Source organism: Lepidochelys kempii, chromosome 3 (genome assembly GCF_965140265.1).
Source record: "Lepidochelys kempii isolate rLepKem1 chromosome 3, rLepKem1.hap2, whole genome shotgun sequence".
NCBI lineage: Eukaryota > Metazoa > Chordata > Testudines > Cheloniidae > Lepidochelys > Lepidochelys kempii.
Window position 1 is genome coordinate 121,537,495 of NC_133258.1, and position 19,568 is coordinate 121,557,062.

Genomic DNA, 19,568 nt, shown 5'->3' on the forward strand with positions numbered 1-19,568 from the left:
ATTAAGTTTAGAAGTGTGTGCAACAAGAGTGATGTAGTGGTGGGAGTCTGCTATAGACCACCGGACCAGGGGGATGAGGTAGATGAGGCTTTCTTCCGGCAGCTCACGGAAGCTACTAGATCGCATGCCCTGATTCTCATGGGTGACTTTAATTTTCCTGATATCTGCTGGGAGAGCAATACAGCGGTGCATAGACAATCCAGGAAGTTTTTGGAAAGCGTAGGGGACAATTTCCTGGCGCAAGTGCTAGAGGAGCCAACTAGGGGGGGCGCTTTTCTTGACCTGCTGCTCACAAACCGGGTAGAATTAGTGGGGGAAGCAAAAGTGGATGGGAATCTGGGAGGCAGTGACCATGAGTTGGTTGAGTTCAGGATCCTGACGCAGGGAAGAAAGGTAAGCAGCAGGATACGGACCCTGGACTTCAGGAAAGCAGACTTCGACTCCCTCAGGGAACGGATGGCCAGGATCCCCTGGGGGACTAACTTGAAGGGGAAAGGAGTCCAGGAGAGCTGGCTGTATTTCAAGGAATCCCTGTTGAGGTTACAGGGACAAACCATCCCGATGAGTCGAAAGAATAGTAAATATGGCAGGCGACCAGCTTGGCTTAATGGTGAAATCCTAGCGGATCTTAAACATAAACAAGAAGCTTACAAGAAGTGGAAGGTTGGACATATGACCAGGGAAGAGTATAAAAATATTGCTCGGGCATGTAGGAATGATATCAGGAGGGCCAAATCGCACCTGGAGCTGCAGCTAGCCAGAGATGTCAAGAGTAACAAGAAGGGTTTCTTCAGGTATGTTGGCAACAAGAAGAAAGCCAAGGAATGTGTGGGCCCCTTACTGAATGAGGGAGGCAACCTAGTGACAGAGGATGTGGAAAAAGCTAATGTACTCAATGCTTTTTTTGCCTCTGTTTTCACTAACAAGGTCAGCTCCCAGACTGCTACGCTGGGCATCACAAAATGGGGAAGAGATGGCCAGCCCTCTGTGGAGATAGAGGTGGTTAGGGACTATTTAGAAAAGCTGGACGTGCACAAGTCCATGGGGCCGGACGAGTTGCATCCGAGAGTGCTGAAGGAATTGGCGGCTGTGATTGCAGAGCCATTGGCCATTATCTTTGAAAACTCGTGGCGAACCGGGGAAGTCCCGGATGACTGGAAAAAGGCTAATGTAGTGCCAATCTTTAAAAAAGGGAAGAAGGAGGATCCTGGGAACTACAGGCCAGTCAGCCTCACCTCAGTCCCCGGAAAAATCATGGAGCAGGTCCTCAAAGAATCAATCCTGAAGCACTTACATGAGAGGAAAGTGATCAGGAACAGTCAGCATGGATTCACCAAGGGAAGGTCATGCCTGACTAATCTAATCGCCTTTTATGATGAGATTACTGGTTCTGTGGATGAAGGGAAAGCAGTGGATGTATTGTTTCTTGACTTTAGCAAAGCTTTTGACACCGTCTCCCACAGTATTCTTGTCAGCAAGTTAAGGAAGTATGGGCTGGATGAATGCACTACAAGGTGGGTAGAAAGCTGGCTAGATTGTCGGGCTCAACGGGTAGTGATCAATGGCTCCATGTCTAGTTGGCAGCCGGTATCAAGTGGAGTGCCCCAAGGGTCGGTCCTGGGGCCGGTTTTGTTCAATATCTTCATAAATGATCTGAAGGATGGTGTGGATTGCACTCTCAGCAAATTTGCGGATGATACTAAACTGGGAGGAGCGGTAGATACGCTGGAGGGCAGGGATAGGATACAGAAGGACCTAGACAAATTGGAGGATTGGGCCAAAAGAAATCTGATGAGGTTCAATAAGGATAAGTGCAGGGTCCTGCACTTAGGACGGAAGAACCCAATGCACAGCTACAGACTAGGGACCGAATGGCTAGGCAGCAGTTCTGCGGAAAAGGACCTAGGGGTGATAGTGGACGAGAAGCTGGATATGAGTCAGCAGTGTGCCCTTGTTGCCAAGAAGGCCAATGGCATTTTGGGATGTATAAGTAGGGGCATAGCGAGCAGATCGAGGGACGTGATCGTTCCCCTCTATTCGACATTGGTGAGGCCTCATCTGGAGTACTGTGTCCAGTTTTGGGCCCCACACTTCAAGAAGGATGTGGATAAATTGGAGAGAGTCCAGCGAAGGGCAACAAAAATGATTAGGGGACTGGAACACATGAGTTATGAGGAGAGGCTGAGGGAGCTGGGATTGTTTAGCCTGCAGAAGAGAAGAATGAGGGGGGATTTGATAGCTGCTTTCAACTACCTGAAAGGGGGTTCCAAAGAGGATGGCTCTAGACTGTTCTCAATGGTAGCAGATGACAGAACGAGGAGTAATGGTCTCAAGTTGCAGTGGGGGAGGTTTAGATTGGATATTAGGAAAAACTTTTTCACTAAGAGGGTGGTGAAACACTGGAATGCGTTACCTAGGGAGGTGGTAGAATCTCCTTCCTTAGAGGTTTTTAAGGTCAGGCTTGACAAAGCCCTGGCTGGGATGATTTAACTGGGAATTGGTCCTGCTTTGAGCAGGGGGTTGGACTAGATGACCTTCTGGGGTCCCTTCCAACCCTGATATTCTATGATTCTATGATTTGGGAGTGCTCTGTTTTTGAAATATATTTCCCCAAATCTAAAACAATCTGAGGGTACTAGAATGGACTTGAGGGGGCATTTCCTTAGCTCCCACAGCAGTCCTCATAGAACCTTAAGTATGTTTAATTTATAAGGCTTTACTTTCCTGAATTCAGTAATTCTTCAAAGTTAATGCTGCAATCATATTTTCTCTCTCTCTCTCTCTCTCTCTCTCTCACACACACACACACACACACACAGAGATCTGAGTGACAAAACTTGCACAAACTTGCTTGCACGAATCCCACTTTTATTTCCTGAATTCGCTTTTATAAATAATGCTCAAAAAATGAGCAATTAACATTCATGTGAGACATGGGTCGCTACTGGACAGTGACCTGGTAACACAAAAAAGTACCTAGCCCCATGTCTGAGTCTAGGATTATGCTCAATGCCTTTGAAAGTCATCACAACTGTTCAAAAAGTAATTTCCTCATGTTTCATTTTTATTGCCATGTGCAGAGATTTAGAACAATTAACCAGGGCTAAGAAGAATTATCTGACTCATCTGCACTCCATAGGGTGTTGTTTTTTTTAAAATAAGAAAATTAAAATTAAATTAATTTAAAATGATGGTTCTGTACCGAAGAATTTTCTCCCAGATGATCAACCTCAATAAAATTATGACTACCCACCCCTTTTTGAAATATATTCATTTTGCAGCCAATATTATGAATTGCTCAATGGATAATGTACACCAGTCCAAACTTGATGCTTTGCTGAGGCAGACAGTCCACTGGCATTCGGAGTACACCACCATCACCACATATTATACAAAAAGAAAAGGAGGACTGTGGTACCTTAGAGACTAACAAATTTATTTGAGCATAAGCTTTTGTGAGCTACAGCTCACTTCATCGGATGCATTCAGTGGAAAATACAGTGGGGAGATTTATATACACAGAGAACATGAAACCCATTGTCACCTAGCAGGCCAGTGTCAGAGCCAGAAATAGAGCCCAGATCTCCTGAGTTCCAATCAATAGGGGTAGAAATGCCTTATCTCCACTGTTTCGCAGATATTTATCTGTTAAATTGTTCTAACCTTTTCTTTTCATTTTTTTTTAAGGTTCCCTGTACTATATATATATATATATATATAAGTGACAGTTTTCTTCTACGGTTTCTTACATCCATTACCTTCCTTGAGAACACAGCAAGTCCCAAGCATGATGAAAAGGTTATAAAAAACTCTTCCAGAGCAGCAAGAAGCTTATAGCTGATTCAGTAAAATGCACAGTCTGAGGAGTTTTGGTAATAATTTTCCCCATTTTTTCCTGCCTCTGAGTGTGACAAGGGCATTTTTATTATTAGGTCCCTTTATCATAATTTTACAAGATTTGTGCTGTTGCTTGTAAAGCCCCACAGAGGCTCAGAACATAGGGAATAACACTGAGGTGAGAAAATATGGAAACCCCATCTCCCATACTCCAGCACAAAGGAAATGTCAGACGAACACTAGTCCATTCTAGTGTCGAGGTTTGGACAGTGGTCAGTAGCAAATGCTTAAGAGGAGGATATAAGATAAATGTAATGGACTACTGTAACATGCTTATGGGAGGCAGAGGGTGAGGGGAGATAGATGCTATCTTCCTAACCCCTAGCTGTTAGGGTACATCTTCACTGCAGAGTTAACTCAGTTTCTGACTCAGATGTTGCCCTTAATCTCCTCCCACCACAAACAAACCAAATGCTCTCTGAATTTGGAGAGGTTTTCTGTTTGGGCTAGCTGGCCATCTTGGACTGTAGGCTAAACACTGAATCGGGGTTTCACTCATGCTGGTAACCCACCCACTTTGCAGTGAGGACGCAAGCTAAATGTCTCAAATGCCAATAGTCCTCCAGCGTCTTCCCACAATGCCCTTGTGTGTGTTCAGGACAGACAAAATCTCCTACAATTCACTGGGGAAGAATTGCAGAGCACTTCAGTTTACATCAACACAAAGAACCATGGGAACTGCCCCCCAAAATCCTAGTGAATGACAGGGGAGTGCAGCACCAGTGAGGACACTTTTGAGGATGGCTTTGCAGTGAAGCTGCTCACATCCAGGTGAAGCTAAGCTGACCCAGACTCATGTGCTGACCACTCAAGTTAATTCTGCAGTGAAGACATACTTTAAGTGGTTGGCTTCTGGCCTGAATCACGAAGGTTAATATCCCATGTAGTAATAATTGTGGATATCTTAACCATATAAAAATGTTTAGTCTTTTTAAAAATCTTACTGAATCGTTGAGCTCAATGAAATATGGTAGCAATGAGTTCTACAGATTAAGTTCTACATTAAAAATATTTCCTTTTATTAGTTTAAACAGTGCCTTTTTTTGGATGCTTAAGTGACCCGCTCCACACCATTCATTCATTCTTCTGTATACCATCATCATATCACCTTTTATTCATCTTTCCTCTGGATAGTCCTAACCCGGTCAATCTCTCCTCCAATGGAAATCTTTCCAAACTAGGAAAGACAGCAAGATGGAGGGGGAAAAACACTAAGATCAAGTAATGCCTGAAAAGAGCTGTATGAAATTTGCACACAAATCTGGTTATTTACTAAAATATGAATGTTTTCTGTACAAGTTAAAGGTGAAATTTAATTGGTTTAAATGCTAATCAGAACTCACCCCTAAAACCCCAAATCTTTCACAAAAGTTCCAACCACAGAGAAAGTCGATTTCATAGTTGTGATTAAGGATTACGATGGCATTCTCTTTCCCGTACTTGTGGTAATTCTCTGGGTCAGTGTAGAGGGTGCAATCAGTGCCTGACCACCATTCCAGCAACATCACCATCTCTGGAACAAACAACAAATAATAAATGAATATATAAATTACATGTGCACTCACAAATCACTTACGCGCCGAAAGCATCACTTGCCTTTTACGGGATGTAGCAAAAGAAATCACTGCAGCTCATCTAGGTTGAATCTGCAAATATCAATCACACACTCATGCAGTTGGGCAGAGAGTGGGGGTACAGGGTTCGATGGAAGATAAGTAGAACAACACTTTCTACAGTGCCCAAGTTCTTTTAAAAAAAGCTTTTGAAAGGAACGCAGGAATCTGCTTCCATTTTGTGGGAGATCTTGCCAGCACTCTAGCAACTCTGAAGGCTGAGGTTAACCAACAACCTATAGTTAGGCTTGGAAGGATTAGATTTTTTATCGGTAAATGCCAGTAAATGTCAATTTCACTGTACACACACAACCCAATTAAAAAAACAACATTTCCATCAATAACAAAATTTACAGATATGCAAAGAAAAATGCTGCTGGAGAACTTAACAGCTTGATTTAAGGATATTTACTTTGTATATTTTGACATGTAATTTGACAATTTGCACTTTAATGGTTATAAAGCTTTAACTTTTTGAATCTCAAATATCTACTGTCATTAAATATCGTCTAAACCAGTTATCATCTGACCCTCCCCTCCAATAATTTCCCACAACTGTAAAAATTTAAATATTACCCATCAAAATTGTAAACAAAAATAAAAATAAAAAAATAAATCACATTTGGCCAAGTCTACCTATAGCACATAGGGCCTGATCTCAGCCGCCTTCTGGGGGTGTTCAGAATCTTGCTAGATCAGGCTCAGACTCTAGGGCTCTTAATCTCATCTGCAATATGAAAAAATATAATTGCATATTCAATTATTTTGTACTAGGGTGTTCATAAGGTACCATCCATTATTACCACTCATGATAACCACCTCCTGACCCTCTGCCTCTTCAGATACGAAGAAGAGAAGGATGAATACCCACTCCCCAGATCATATCCCTATAAATACACAACAGTAGTTTGTCTGGTAACAGGTGACTTCTGTATACTCACCAAGAGGTTTATCCTCCTGGTCAGGCAGCCAAATCAAGAGTGCTGGGCAGAGAGGCAGACAGGTGGGATCAAAGCCACAATGTTTTCCCCTTGGGTTAATATGGGCACTTGAGGCCCAGCCCAAAAGACTGATGTGAGTGAAATGAGCAGTGACTATTGTCACTGCAAGCACTCGTCCAAACCAGGCGGCAGTAGCAGCATTGACCCCACTCTCTGCTGGGCCAGAGCACCCTCTCTGAATATGGCCCTTCCTACTGCTGACAGACAGGAGGCACTCCTTCCAACAGGGCTTTAATACTGAGGAGGGAGGGGCCAGTCAGCTATTATGTTAGCAGCTGCACGTCAAGTATGTTACACACTGGAACAGCTGTCAGTTGGGAAGGCTCATTCTATGGCAGGGTGCCCATTTCATAGAACCACACTCTGTTGCCAGCTTTGTCTAAGGCTGCACACTTTGCTACTCAAACAGCAGCTTTCTCAGAAGACCCCGCTCCATGTAATTGGATCAGAATTAGGGACCCAATCCACCTTCTGCTGTACTAAATGGAAAGGCTCCCTTTGGATTTGATGGGAGTTGGATCAGGCCCTAGATGGACAAGTCAATAGCATGGGATGGTGTAAATGAAGGGAAATGATGAGGAAGTGAAATTTAAATGGACACTGTCCATTTATAAATCATTTATTTGAAAAAAATCCTTTCCTACTTCACTAACATATGTTATTAAAACAAAAAAAAGTAATTGTTTAATTGGTTATTCCCCACTTACGATATTTGTTTACTTTCTGAACTTCTCTCAGCCTGGACGATGAAAATAGATGAGTCAATTTCACTTTGGTTTACAGTTAGTTACTCCGGTGCCCATGGAGAGGCCTAACCCTACAATGTTTGGGTTGCAAACTCTTTGTGGAAATGTTTAAGTGAAAACAATTGGTTTCATTCTCAAGAAGAACACTTCTATTAGGAGCAGGTTTTGAAACCACATTAAACTAAAGCAGTTTAAGTGTGATTTAAAGTGAAGTACGTTCATCTTAAGGATTTGCACTGGTACAAATGAAGTCATTTTATATCAATTTAGTGACACTAGTGCGAGTTTTCTACTATCGGCCTATGGTAAAATTTTCAAAAACACCTGAATCCCGTTTTGAAGAGTGCCTAAGTTCCACTGACTTCCAATGAGACAGACTCATTAGTGCTTAATTTACTTTTGATAATGGGATTTAGGTACTTCTGAAAATTTTACTCCTGGCCTCAGAGTGCATAGGTAAAGATGTAGTTAGAGAAAGAGGGTCATAGTCAGAGGCATGGGAAATGTCAATTCAACCCCATTACATGAATTTAGACACCTTTACATTTGGGGCTTGTCTATATGATGCCAAAGTACACTAGAGGTGTGAGATTTTTAAACCACACAAACATGCTGGGCTTTACCTGCCCTGCACAGACCCTGCTGGCACGCTATAAAAGGTACCTAGTTCACATCAACACAGATTACAACATCAACACAATGAGTGAGTTGGGCTGATCATCATATACACATCTGCTTGGAATTCGGCCCAGAGACAAATACTGGCATTGCTTTCATACACTTGCAAGCATCCAAAGTGAAGACTAGAGTTTGGCTGTAAATAAAAGGGACAGCTATTTGCTTCTAGGTTGCTTCCATCTATTAGTCCAACGTTGCTTGCACTGAAGTCATTGCAGTGTTGCCTACTATCAGTTGTATCATGGGTCTCAATATCTGGTGTTCTGTTTTAAGTCCAAGATGCTGGATTCACAAGATTGCATGAGAATCTTGACATTCATTTATAAAAGTTTCTAGCTCTCCTGGGTGTGGAAAAAAAAGCTTGAAAATGTGACCTGAGTGCACCCTAACGTCTCAGAAACTAGAAGGCAAATAAAAACCCCAACATTTATCTATTTTTATAGTTTCATTTTTGAGTGCTTGGTACTGGCAACACAAAGACAAAACCCTTGTTGACTTCAGTGAGAGCTAGATTAGGTCCCGTGTTGGTGTTTTTTCTCAGGGACAGATGCTAGAGCTAAGAACGCTTGCCAAGAACAGTGTGGAGTGGTTGTCTTGGAAACAAAGGAGAAAAATTGGATCAATTAAAAAAAATTAATTAAAACCACACTTGTATACAATAAGAACACAAGAATGACCATACTGGGTCAGACCAATAATCCATCTAGCCCAGTATCCTGTCTTCTGACAGAGGCTAATGCCAGGTGCTTCAGCGGAAATGAACAGAACAGGACACTTTATCGAGCGATCCATCCCTGTCGTCCAGTCCCACCTTCAGGCAAAAATTGGAGCCAGGCCAGCCTTTGAAACACTTGAAATCTTTTCAGTTTAGTTTTCTAAACCAAGACAACTGGGAATAGCCAAGAACAAATATATTCCTTTTTTCAGTAATCCTTTGGTCATTAATTGCCTGAAACTTTGGGATGACATCGTTCTGGGGGGAGAAAGGCCACGTTGTACGTGCTAATGTTAAACTCAGATTAATAGGATCCTCCATCCAGACAGCAGTATCTTAACATGGTAAGACTAGTTAGTGTCTTATACAGTTTACTAGTGACTTCCCAGTGTTTCCTGCTTACTCATAATCACAGCAAATAACTATTTCTCTGTCAGAAAAGGACAAGGAAACGTCCTGCTAACTTTTGTTGCAATGGTTAGAGGTGGCGGTTATCATTGCAGGGTGGGTCTGAGCCATGTTAATGAAAAAATGCTTCTAAATGTCACTGTTTCGGAAAGCATCAGTTTCTAACAAGGACCAAAGTATTTCATTTGAGAGAGAATGCTATGAAGATACACAAATGAGTAAAATAAATGCGGTTAAGCCTCCAGAAATGATCCGCTAAGAAATTCCCTATAAGAAACAATCCTTTATTATAATTTGAAATCCTACATCTCCTGTAGTTTACATTTTTCTATTAGCTTTTTCCTCAAATTAAAAAAAAAAACATTTAAAAAAGTACCGAAACTAAAGCCTGAGTAATTTTTGATAGCATCTCTAAGACTATGTAGCAGGGGCAGAACAATAAGGATCACAGAGAGGAAGGAAATTTGTGGGGGGGGGGTTGGGGTTTTGCTCAGCTTTATATACAGTTGAGGAAGGCGGGGGGGAAATCTGTTAATTCATTCCCTTATCCTCTTTTGCTACCCAATTCATCACTTAAATCATTTAAGAAGTTCAAGGGAACAGATAATGGTGTACGACTTCTCCAAACAAACTGCACTTTATCTAGATGAGAACCTTTTAATGAAGGTCACCCTGTTTTATTCCAAATGTCACTTTCTCTTTTTTTTTTTAAAAGAATCTGAACTGAGCTGATAATACATCAGGATGTTCATTATACAGGGTACTTCACATGCATGTAGCATTTTAATTACATGTTTTCAACCTCAAATACATTCCATAGCAGAAAGACTCCATTTGTGCTACCTTGGTGTGACCCTGTATGATTTTTCCTGAGAAAATACTGCAGGATTAAACCTTTTGCCTCCTGTTCGCCTAGTTATTTATAATTGACATACTTGTTCAGCTGCTGCAGAAAACATGCCCCAGAGTAACACTGTATGCTTTTTTATTAAATGCAAAAAAAGCAGTCTCTGAAGTTCTTAACATTCCCCCCCCTTATTCTTCCCACTCCTTTTTTTAAATTCCTCTAGACCTTTTTCTCTTTGTGAGTGTCATGTGACACTCTCTAGTGCCAGTTTGCAATAAACTATCATGCTACCAGCTTACTCCCACAGACTGCTATAGTAATTTATTATTTGGCAACTTGCTGTGGCAGCTCAACAGAACAAGGTCATTCACACACACACACACACACACACTCTGCCCACCTCCTCTGCACTGCTGCTGACCAGTGCAAATTAGCGGTAACCCTCCCCTTCAATTAAGCATTCTTTTTGCAAGTCAGCCATGCTGTAAACCACACATCAACTTTTTCTCAAGTGCACAGCTAGCGCCAATTGAAAATTTTCAGACTAAATTGTTTTACAAGGTCTTTCCAACAAAAAGTTTCTGCTTTTCACAGAAAATTTACACTTCTTAATAAAAAGAATCAAATGCCCCAAATCCAAAATATTTCAGATAGGATATGCTGCCACAGTGTCTCTCAAGAGTTTGAGTTTGTTGCTTCATGTCCCCACTCTGCTCTATAGGGTGGGGTCCCCCCCGACTACATCTCCCATGATGCACCACCTTCCCTCCACAAAAGGCAAGAGATGGATAGGTCACAGGAAATGCAGTCTGACAAGGAAGCCAGGTCTATAGAAGAAAATGGGTGTATGAAGCATCCAAACTACAACTCCCATGAGGCATCATGGTAGCATTTCAGAATAGAAATATGCCAAATTTTGATTTCTTTAAACCGAAAAGTTGAAATTTTCTACTGAAATACCCATCTCTGATCTTCATTTTTCCTTTTGTTCTTTGGAAACCCTTTACGTTCCCTAGGCTTTATTCTCTGTTGTTCTTCCCCTGCACAGTCAATCACTTACACCAGTACAAAGCAAGCGTAATAGGATTTTGGAGCATTTTGCACCCACTGTGCACTAGGGTAAGTGACTATAAAATATGTAAGGCAACAGAGAATCAGGCCCGCTACATATTATCTTATAAAATTATACCAGTGCTGCAGTCAGTGTCCCTGTAATGCTTTTAGAGTTCTAGTTGTGCTCACAACTTAAAAACTTACAGGGGGTTGGACTAGATGACCTCCTGAGGTCCCTTCCAACCCTGATATTCTATGATTCTATGAATTATTTTAAAATTTGATATTTAATTTTGTGTAAGTGATATACATGTCCCCTGAGCCAACTCCAAAAACTCTTCATCCTTTAGCCGGTGTTCATATAAAGAATACCACACCTGTTAATAAATATAACCAATCAAATTCATTCAGGGCTGAATCCTGCAGTTTTTACTGAATCAAGCAGTCAGTCTGATTTCAGAGAGCCACTGTTTGGTGACAGAGGCGAACTGACAACTGCACATTGGAGTTTGTAATTTTAAATAATTGGTTATATGTATGTATGTATGTATGTATATATATATACACACACACACACACACACACACACCGTGTGTGTGCGCACGTGTGTATATATAGAGATAGACAGACAGATATAGATACATGTTTTTTATTACACTAAATTACAGTAAAATAAATAGCACTGACTATGTAAATAGGACTACACAATTGAGCCCAAAGTATATTCAACATTTTATAAAACTGAACCTCTCTCAAATTCAATATGCTTGTATTTGTATCTAAAATTCCTCCAATGACTGAAATGTAGACGTTTACTATGCGGTGATCTCAGATTAACCTAATATCTACTTCACTTACTCTTTCTTCATTGGACAAAATTAAACCTGAAATATTATTCCTCATAGTTGTCTCTAACACATATTGTTATAAACATCCTCTTCCAACAAACAGCTTCTGTAAAACCCTTGTGCTTTTTTCCACTCAGTGCCTGAATACTCCAATTGATCTTTGCAAAATTCAAATTTCCAGCTTTCACTGTGGTTCCTAACCTAAAACATTCCCACCTCCACCCTGACATGAACAGCAAAGGAAGGAAGGAGAAAAGGTAGAAAAAAGAAGAAAAGAAAAGAAATCCCTTTGTCTCTGGGGAAGGAGGAAGGAAATCAGAACACAAGAGGATCTTTACACTATGCTCGTGATAATCTTTGCAAAATTCTGATAGTAGAGTGACAAGCATGACATTCATGACAGACAGATGCTATTTCCGTTTTCTCTAGCACTTCATTGCACTGATCCAAAGGGTAGTAACTAATTTGTATAAAGATTCTTGGCCCCTTGACCTGTAGTATTTCAATCCTACCCAGCTCACATTCCTACATTTTTTAAAAGTCTCCAGGACAGCTTTACCCAGAACTAATTTCACTTAATTTTTTTAAAGGGGTGGGGGGAAATCAGTCTATTTATGCTTGCTATTTCCTATTTCAAAGAAATGCATTTTAAAAAGATGGTCCTATTAAAATAATTTAGAACTGTATTGTATGTGTAGATTACCTTTATTAAAGACTTCTGTTCCATGAGACATGCTTGATAAGTCACAGAAATACTTACGTATTAGGTTAACCATATGAAATTGTTTTCAATAATGAAAGGGGAAAATGATGGGTATGCAATCCATCTTAGTAGCGTATTCAACTTTTAAAAATGTTATAATTGCAGATTTTGCAAACACATGGCCTGTTCTAAAATTCAGCAACACTTCTTTCCTTTACATAGGGCTTCATTTAATCTAACATGAGTATTAAGAAGGCACCCAGAAAGAGGACAGTTTTAATTTGGTTTTTCCATGGGTTTGTTGCTAAAGCAGAAGTTACCACACACTTACACTGCAACAAAAATTAAAAACAAGGCAAAACTAGCAGACAATGCTGTAGCAAGAGCCATTCATAAAGCCTAGTACTATGTTAATTCCTCAGGATATGAATACATGGCACAGAAAACAGGGAAGGAGATTCCACACCATAGGATCAGCAATAAGAATATGAAGGCAGCCCTGGGTTCCAGGCTCTAAGGTTGTTTGCTTATGTACATTAATAATTAGAGCTGAGCTGGAATGGGATTTCTGTTCCACGAAAACGTCGGAGATTTTTGAAAAAGATTTTGTTCCATAGCAGAATGGAGAGAAAGGCTACAACTACATTGCACATCATTGGTGGTGACTTATAGGCTACACGTAGCTGCACGCCGCAGTGGAAAGCAGGCTGTGTGGGGAAAGGCTCCAGCAGCAGCACATGACGCTACTAAAAACAGCAGTATAGATGGGGAAAGCACTGCTTGGGCATGTACAGAGCTATGTAGAGTACATATCCACAGAGTTCAGGCATGTCTTTACTCACCTAAGCAGTGTCTCACTGTGTACCCTGGTATTCATACCCATGCTAGGGGTGTGTAGCATACATACTCTACATGCCGCCGTATAGAGTGTGCAGTGTAGACATACTGAAAGAGTCTCTGAATGCTAGGGAAGCTGCTAGGGGAGCCCACCAACCTACCTTCCAGGAGAGTAGCCCAGGGATCCTGCTGGGTGGGGAAACAGCCACCCAGCCACAGTCAGAATCCATTCCTTTTATGCTGTCTGAGTGGTACATGGGACCCAATGTAACAGAGAATCTGGTCCTGATCTTCAACCAGGATAAATCAGCATAGCTCTACTGACGCCAATGGACTTACACCAGCTGAGGAGCTGACCCGGTTTCATATTTTGGGCTCTTATTTTTTTGAGAACCAGTTTTAAAAACAGACAGAAAACTGTTCTCTCTCTCTGTGTGAGGTTAAGATTCTTGTTGATACTGTGACTGCTTCAAGCTGGTGGCTCATATTTTTACTCTAAAAACATAAACTGGATTCCTAGAAGTAATACACACTGGGTCAGCGACGAAGACCTTTGAAATGAGATAAATAGGCATTGCCTGAGGTCCACACTCCAAAGGGACTGCTAAATAGGATGTGCAGAAAAATATGCGCAAAGAAACAGAGTTGATCTCAAGGCCTAAAAGTAGGTAGCACAGAAAGGGGCACAAGCGGTAACTGAAGAGAAAATTAATTAAGGAGTTCCTCTTTCAAGTGGTCATCTTTGTTTTACTTGTCTCTTTCCATAAGAGATAGTGACACCTCATGAAATACTGAGAATAACATGGTTACTTTCAGAGAAATACCCACGTACAATTCTAGAGTTTGTTCTCTGTAGATTCCACCCTTCCCCCACCCAAGTTTTATTTAAAATTTTACATGGGACATTGAAAACAAGTCACTTGGGACCCATCATCTGTGGGCAGAACGGAAAAGAAAACCCAGAAGATCCAAGTGGTGGGAGGGTAGGATGGTGAAGTGCTGCTTCTGTGGCATTACAGCCTCCTTTCTCTGATTCTGTAGAAGACGTTCAAAGCGGTTTGATCTGAAGCAGTATCCCCACCACTCCCTCTTGATTTTAGCAGATAAAGTAATGTTGACCTTTTTATTTAGCTTGACCTTTCTAACTCCTTCTCCATGCCCCTAACAATATAGAATTCCTATGTGTGTAATATACTGCACACATTTTGTGAAGGAGCAGCTACTCTGTGGCATGTGCCTTGAAAGCCAATTAGTAAGTGAAAGTTTGGGAATTATTCCACTCAATTTCTATTTGAGCTCACCCACTGTACTCAGTTCTGACACTGACTCAGAGGGCAGCTACTCTTAGAGTACCATATTGATGACACCAGGGCCAGCCCTAGACCAAATGGTGCCCCACGTGTGGAGCATCTTCGGATTGGGATTGGCATTGATGGCCCTTCTCTCACACCGCATCCACCATGAGGGAATTCAGGGCAGGATGTGAAAATAAAAACTCCGCATTTTTTGCAGGTACATAATATTTCTTATCTGCCCATTTGCACGTAGGGGAAGACAGAGGCTGGAGTCTGACAAAGAAGGTTTGCAGGTTCAAGTAGTATACTGTTAATAGGTAGGGCAATTTTTGTTGTTGAGGAGGTATGGAGAATGTCAATCAGTTTGTGTTGTTGTTTCTTAAGAGTGGCTGACTCCCTAAACATTCCACTTGAGGTGGTCAAGGAACAACTCCTGAAAGTGACAAAAATCATCAGCCACTGTGGGAGGTGGCGGCATGACTACTTCATCAGGTGAAGATGAAGGAAATGGGAGGACTGGAGATACCTCTTCATCCTGCTCTCCTTCCAGTTCCTCCCCCAGTGGTGGCTGTGGTTCTGGAGGTCGAGAGATTGTTGAGGAGGGGATTGATGGAGACCGGCGTGTATGCAGCGGTGGGGGATTACCAAATTGTGCCCTATACATGGCCCAGGGGCCCGAATATGGCCAATGGTGTGTGTGTGGGGGGAATATATGGTTGCATCCATGGTGGGCCCTGAAAAGACTGGGTGCCCTTAAGTGCAGCAGGGTAAGGCTGGTAAGTTGATGTCAATTGTCCTAATGTTGATGGGGCAAGAGAGTTGATAGTGATGTCGATGAGGACAAGGGACTAAGGAAAGGAGGTGCTGTCCCTGTGGGAAAGCATGAAGAGCGTGTTGATTGAGAAGTGGGTGAGACTTGGGACACCTCTTGTCTGAGGAGTGGAGAATCCGGAGTGTCAGATACAGCTGTGTGAATTCCTGTGGGTGATCTCTCTTCAGTGCCTGTTTTGAGCACAGTGCCAAGCTGTGATATGGAAAAGTCAGCAGATGGTGCCAGAGAGCTTTTCGGAGCCGTACCTTTAGTAGGAGTTTGTAATCCTGCTGGAGAGTCTCTCTCGGAGCTGAGAGCTTCAGTGCTGTGTGCAGCATCGGGGCCGAGGGCTTCACTGGAGCCAGCTGTTTTGCCAGTACCAACTGCATCCTTGGTGCCAGAAATGGACCCGGAGCTGCCGAGGAGATAAAGGGCTCACTTCGGTCACCCACAACAGGAGGTGGTGCGGTAACTGCTGCTTCGCCCTGGCACAGTCCTTAGACTTACTTTCAGGGGCTGAGGTTGTCAGTCTAGGACAGTAGTTCTCAACCGGTGGCCCATAGGCCACTTAGGGCCCAATCAGCACAGAGCTGTGGCCCATGTGACATCCTCAGGGCCATACAGGTAGCATTGGGTGCAGCCCACAATGGTAAATAGGTTGAGAACCACTGGTCTAGGAGCAGCCTCATGTCTCTTGTCAGAAGCCGTTAGCACCACTGCTCTAGCCAGAGACGGCATTCCTGCAGTTTGCGCCTCAGGAGCTGAGGGAGGGACCGCTCTCTTCTTGGCATCAGCCTGGTCAGAGGATGATCTTCCCTTACTTGGACAAGGGGAGGGAGGGTCAGCAGATGACCTTTTGAGCGTGAGGGTCTCTCCGGTGACGAGTAAGCACCAGGGTCCGACGCTGGTCGCAGGGACTTTCCATAAGGAATAGTTTGAGTTTAAGGTCCCCGTCTTTCCTTGCTCTTGAGTTTAAGCCCAGAAAGCAGGAACACTTCTGGGAAACATGTCCCTCTCCCAGTCAATGGATACACCATGTGTGGCCATCCATTATAGAGAACAACACACACTTCTTAAACCCGGAGGAGCCAGGCATAAGGGTGAGGGAGTAGCTTCCCTGATGGGAATTAGGGAAAACAAAAAAAACCTAATTTTTTTTTTTTTAAAAGGATGAAGGAGAAGAAAAGAAAATGAAGCGGCTAACTAACTACGAGAGGAGGAAAACAGGTAAGAGTCTATCTAAATAACAAAGTGGGCTCTGCTAACTGTTCCGTTCCACACTGCAGGTGGTAGAGAAGGAACTGAGGGTGGTGGGACTACTCAGCGCTATTTATACTACCTGCGCACAGCGCGGGGGGAGGGGAGGTGTGCATGTGCGGTCCAACAGGCACTGCTATTGGAAATCTCAGACTCCAGCCAGAAAGGCACTGCCAGACCTGCAGTGGAGCACCCCTGGGGACATCACTCAAAGAAGAACACAGTATTTGATGGCACTGCTCAGCAAGTCTCGCTGGTTGATTTTCACCCATCCAGCTACATAAAAGAGCCAATGCTACTTTCTCCTCATCTATATTATAACACAAAGGCAAGCCTCACTGGAACTTGGCAAAGAACAATCCAACCCAGAGGTTTCAGAGCACTCTCTCCTGGGGCTCCTCCTAAGATGGCAATGCGCTGCATCACTCAACCCAGAGCTGTGTGTAAAAACTTATAGCCCAAGACATGCAGAAGTTAGGGTTTCAACAGCAATGTTAACCTGACCACACGGTACATACGTGGTAGTTCCAGTTTGTGTTTTTCTGGTCACACTGTGTAGCGTAATTTATTATTGTTTAAGTCCTAAAACAGAAGCTCTCAAACATTTTCATAGTGTGGACTTATCTTAATGGAGAGATGACAGTGTTGCAGATCCCAAGTATTCAAAAAATCATAAATCAGGCCCTAAAAAGTCATGAGATTGGCATAAAAATTATGAGCTTTCAGAAAAAATATATATAAATTTTTAAATGTATTTGCCATCTGGTTTTGGAGGTTTTAGGATTCATGTTTTCAAGCATTTTTCTGCAACTATGAGTAGGGTTACGATTATGTCACAGAGGTCACGGAATCCATGACTTCCAGAGACCTCCGTGACATTTTCTGCCCTGGGGTCAGACTGCTGTCAGCAAGTAGCCCTGTAGCTCTCAGCTGCTGCTACCAGAAGCCCCCAGCAGTTTCTAGCCACTGGGCAGCAGGGGACCCCGGAGCTCCCTGGGGGTCCCCCAAAGCTCCCACTCGCTGTGGGCAGCTGGGCTCCCCACAGCTGCCCATCTGTGGTGGGCAGCAGAGGGAAGGCAGAGGGACCCTGCAGCAGCCCAGCTGCTGTAGGTGCTGGACTCTCCTCCCTCCCCGTTTTGTCAGGGATCTTTTTAGTAAAAATCACGGAATGGTCAGGGGCTCCCATGAATTTTTGTTTATCACCTGTGACCAGTCTGTGACTTTTACTAAAAATATCCATGACAAAATCTGAGCCTTAACTATGAGAGCTAGAAATTTACTCTTTTGTTTGAAATGAAAGCTGAGATTGTCACATAATGACATGACTCTTAGAGCTGGCTCTTTAAGAGAAAACAAATAAGATTTACAATAAAGTAATGAAAGTTGACAAAACAGATTGCTTTGCAGACCCACCCACGACTGCTTGGATAATAGACCCCTATTTGTGATTACACAGGGACCCTGTGGCAACTACAGTAAGTGTTCACAGGAAGATATAAGTATCAAGGCAATATTTAATGCCCCTGAGCAGCTGGAGCCAGCACCATGAGATCAGCCAGTTATCTACAAGTAATTTCACCATCCATTAGTGGACCATAGACCAGAGTTTGAAAAACTGGTCTTCTAAAGTGTACACCACAGAACAAACAAAATGTGTACTGTGGTCAAACTAATGGTGTTATTGGACCCTTAATGTTTGTATTTCCTGGTTGATGATTTTGACTGTGCAACCTTAACGCTGCAATAATAAGTTTTTGTAGTTCATTACGTTACCTACATTATTATGAGCAAAAGCCCAGGGTATCAGAGTATGCCCACATGAGATTATGTTTTCATGCCTCATGAAATGCTTCTCTAAGAATGCAATACTTATTGGCCAACACCGCATTCAACATCTCCTCCCACATGGAGCTGATATTTAAAATGCTTCATTAGTGCTTTAAAACAAAACACTCCAGGAAGTGGGAATCAGCATTTGCAAGTTTTTTTTGTTGTTTTTTTTTAAACTAGCCTTTATCACCACACCTGATTTTACAAAATACTCATTGCTTTTGTGTAAAAGTAGGTTGTCTTCCTCAGCTTAATCAAAACTGAATAGAAATTAGTTTGAACAAGGGAGGAACAGTAGCTGTTCCATTTCCTAGCCATTCATTTCCCCTCTCTCCACATCTTCTGAAACCTCAAACCAAGAACACAATTTCACTGCAGCTAGTTTCTTGTCTTGCTCCCAAGTGGCGCTCAACCAGACCCTTCAGTGACTGAGGGGAAGTGATAGTTCAATTCAGCTAGGAGACAAGCATTGGGGATAGAGAGCAGAACAGAGACTAGGGATTGGTATAGAAAGCCGTCTGGAACAGAGACTGGCTATGGGAAGAGAGCGATAGTTTGATTATGGAACCGGGGGTGGGTGGGGGGGGTGGCGGGGGAATAAAAGCCCAGGGAAGTCTGTAATACTACAACTTGTGGTTTGGGTTTTTGTGTGGTGGTTTAACTTTATTAATGGGTGCAATAGCAGGGGATTGCCTTGATAACCTAGAAAGTCCCTTCAAGTCCTATGTTTCTAAAAAGTATATCTAAACCAGTATAAAAACAGAGAGATTAAAAGAATCAGATTATCGCCCATTATCTGAATGTGCAATAGTGTAAGTATCTTGGAGGTGTGATTAGAGAGAGAAAAATGAAAATTATTTCTCCTCTGGAATGAATTCAGCACAGGTAAGATGTGCAGGATTGGCAGACAGAGACCACAGTTTTCCATGAATCTGTAGAACAGGAACAATGCGGGCAGTGGAAGCTTCCTTTCACGGTCCACGTTAGTTTGCCGACATGCCATCATTTCTATGTATCGTATGTATTCCT

General features: G+C 42.5%; 1 protein-coding gene across 9 annotated transcripts in view; it reads right to left on the reverse strand.

Moving 5' to 3' along the window:
• AGPAT4 (1-acylglycerol-3-phosphate O-acyltransferase 4) overlaps nucleotides 1–19,568 on the reverse strand; it is a 154,280-nt gene that overhangs the window by 50,991 nt on the left and 83,721 nt on the right. For 8 of the 9 annotated variants that reach the window (XR_012158120.1, XR_012158118.1, XR_012158117.1 and 5 more), the window contains one exon: nucleotides 5,241–5,410. Coding sequence is in view for 3 of the 9 variants with exons in the window: in XM_073337852.1 (XP_073193953.1) it covers nucleotides 5,241–5,410 (170 nt within the window). In the remaining 6 variants the exon portion in view is untranslated. Of the gene's footprint in view, nucleotides 1–5,240; nucleotides 5,411–6,146; nucleotides 6,475–19,568 lie in introns of those variants that run through there. The other variant, XR_012158122.1, reaches the window with a different exon arrangement.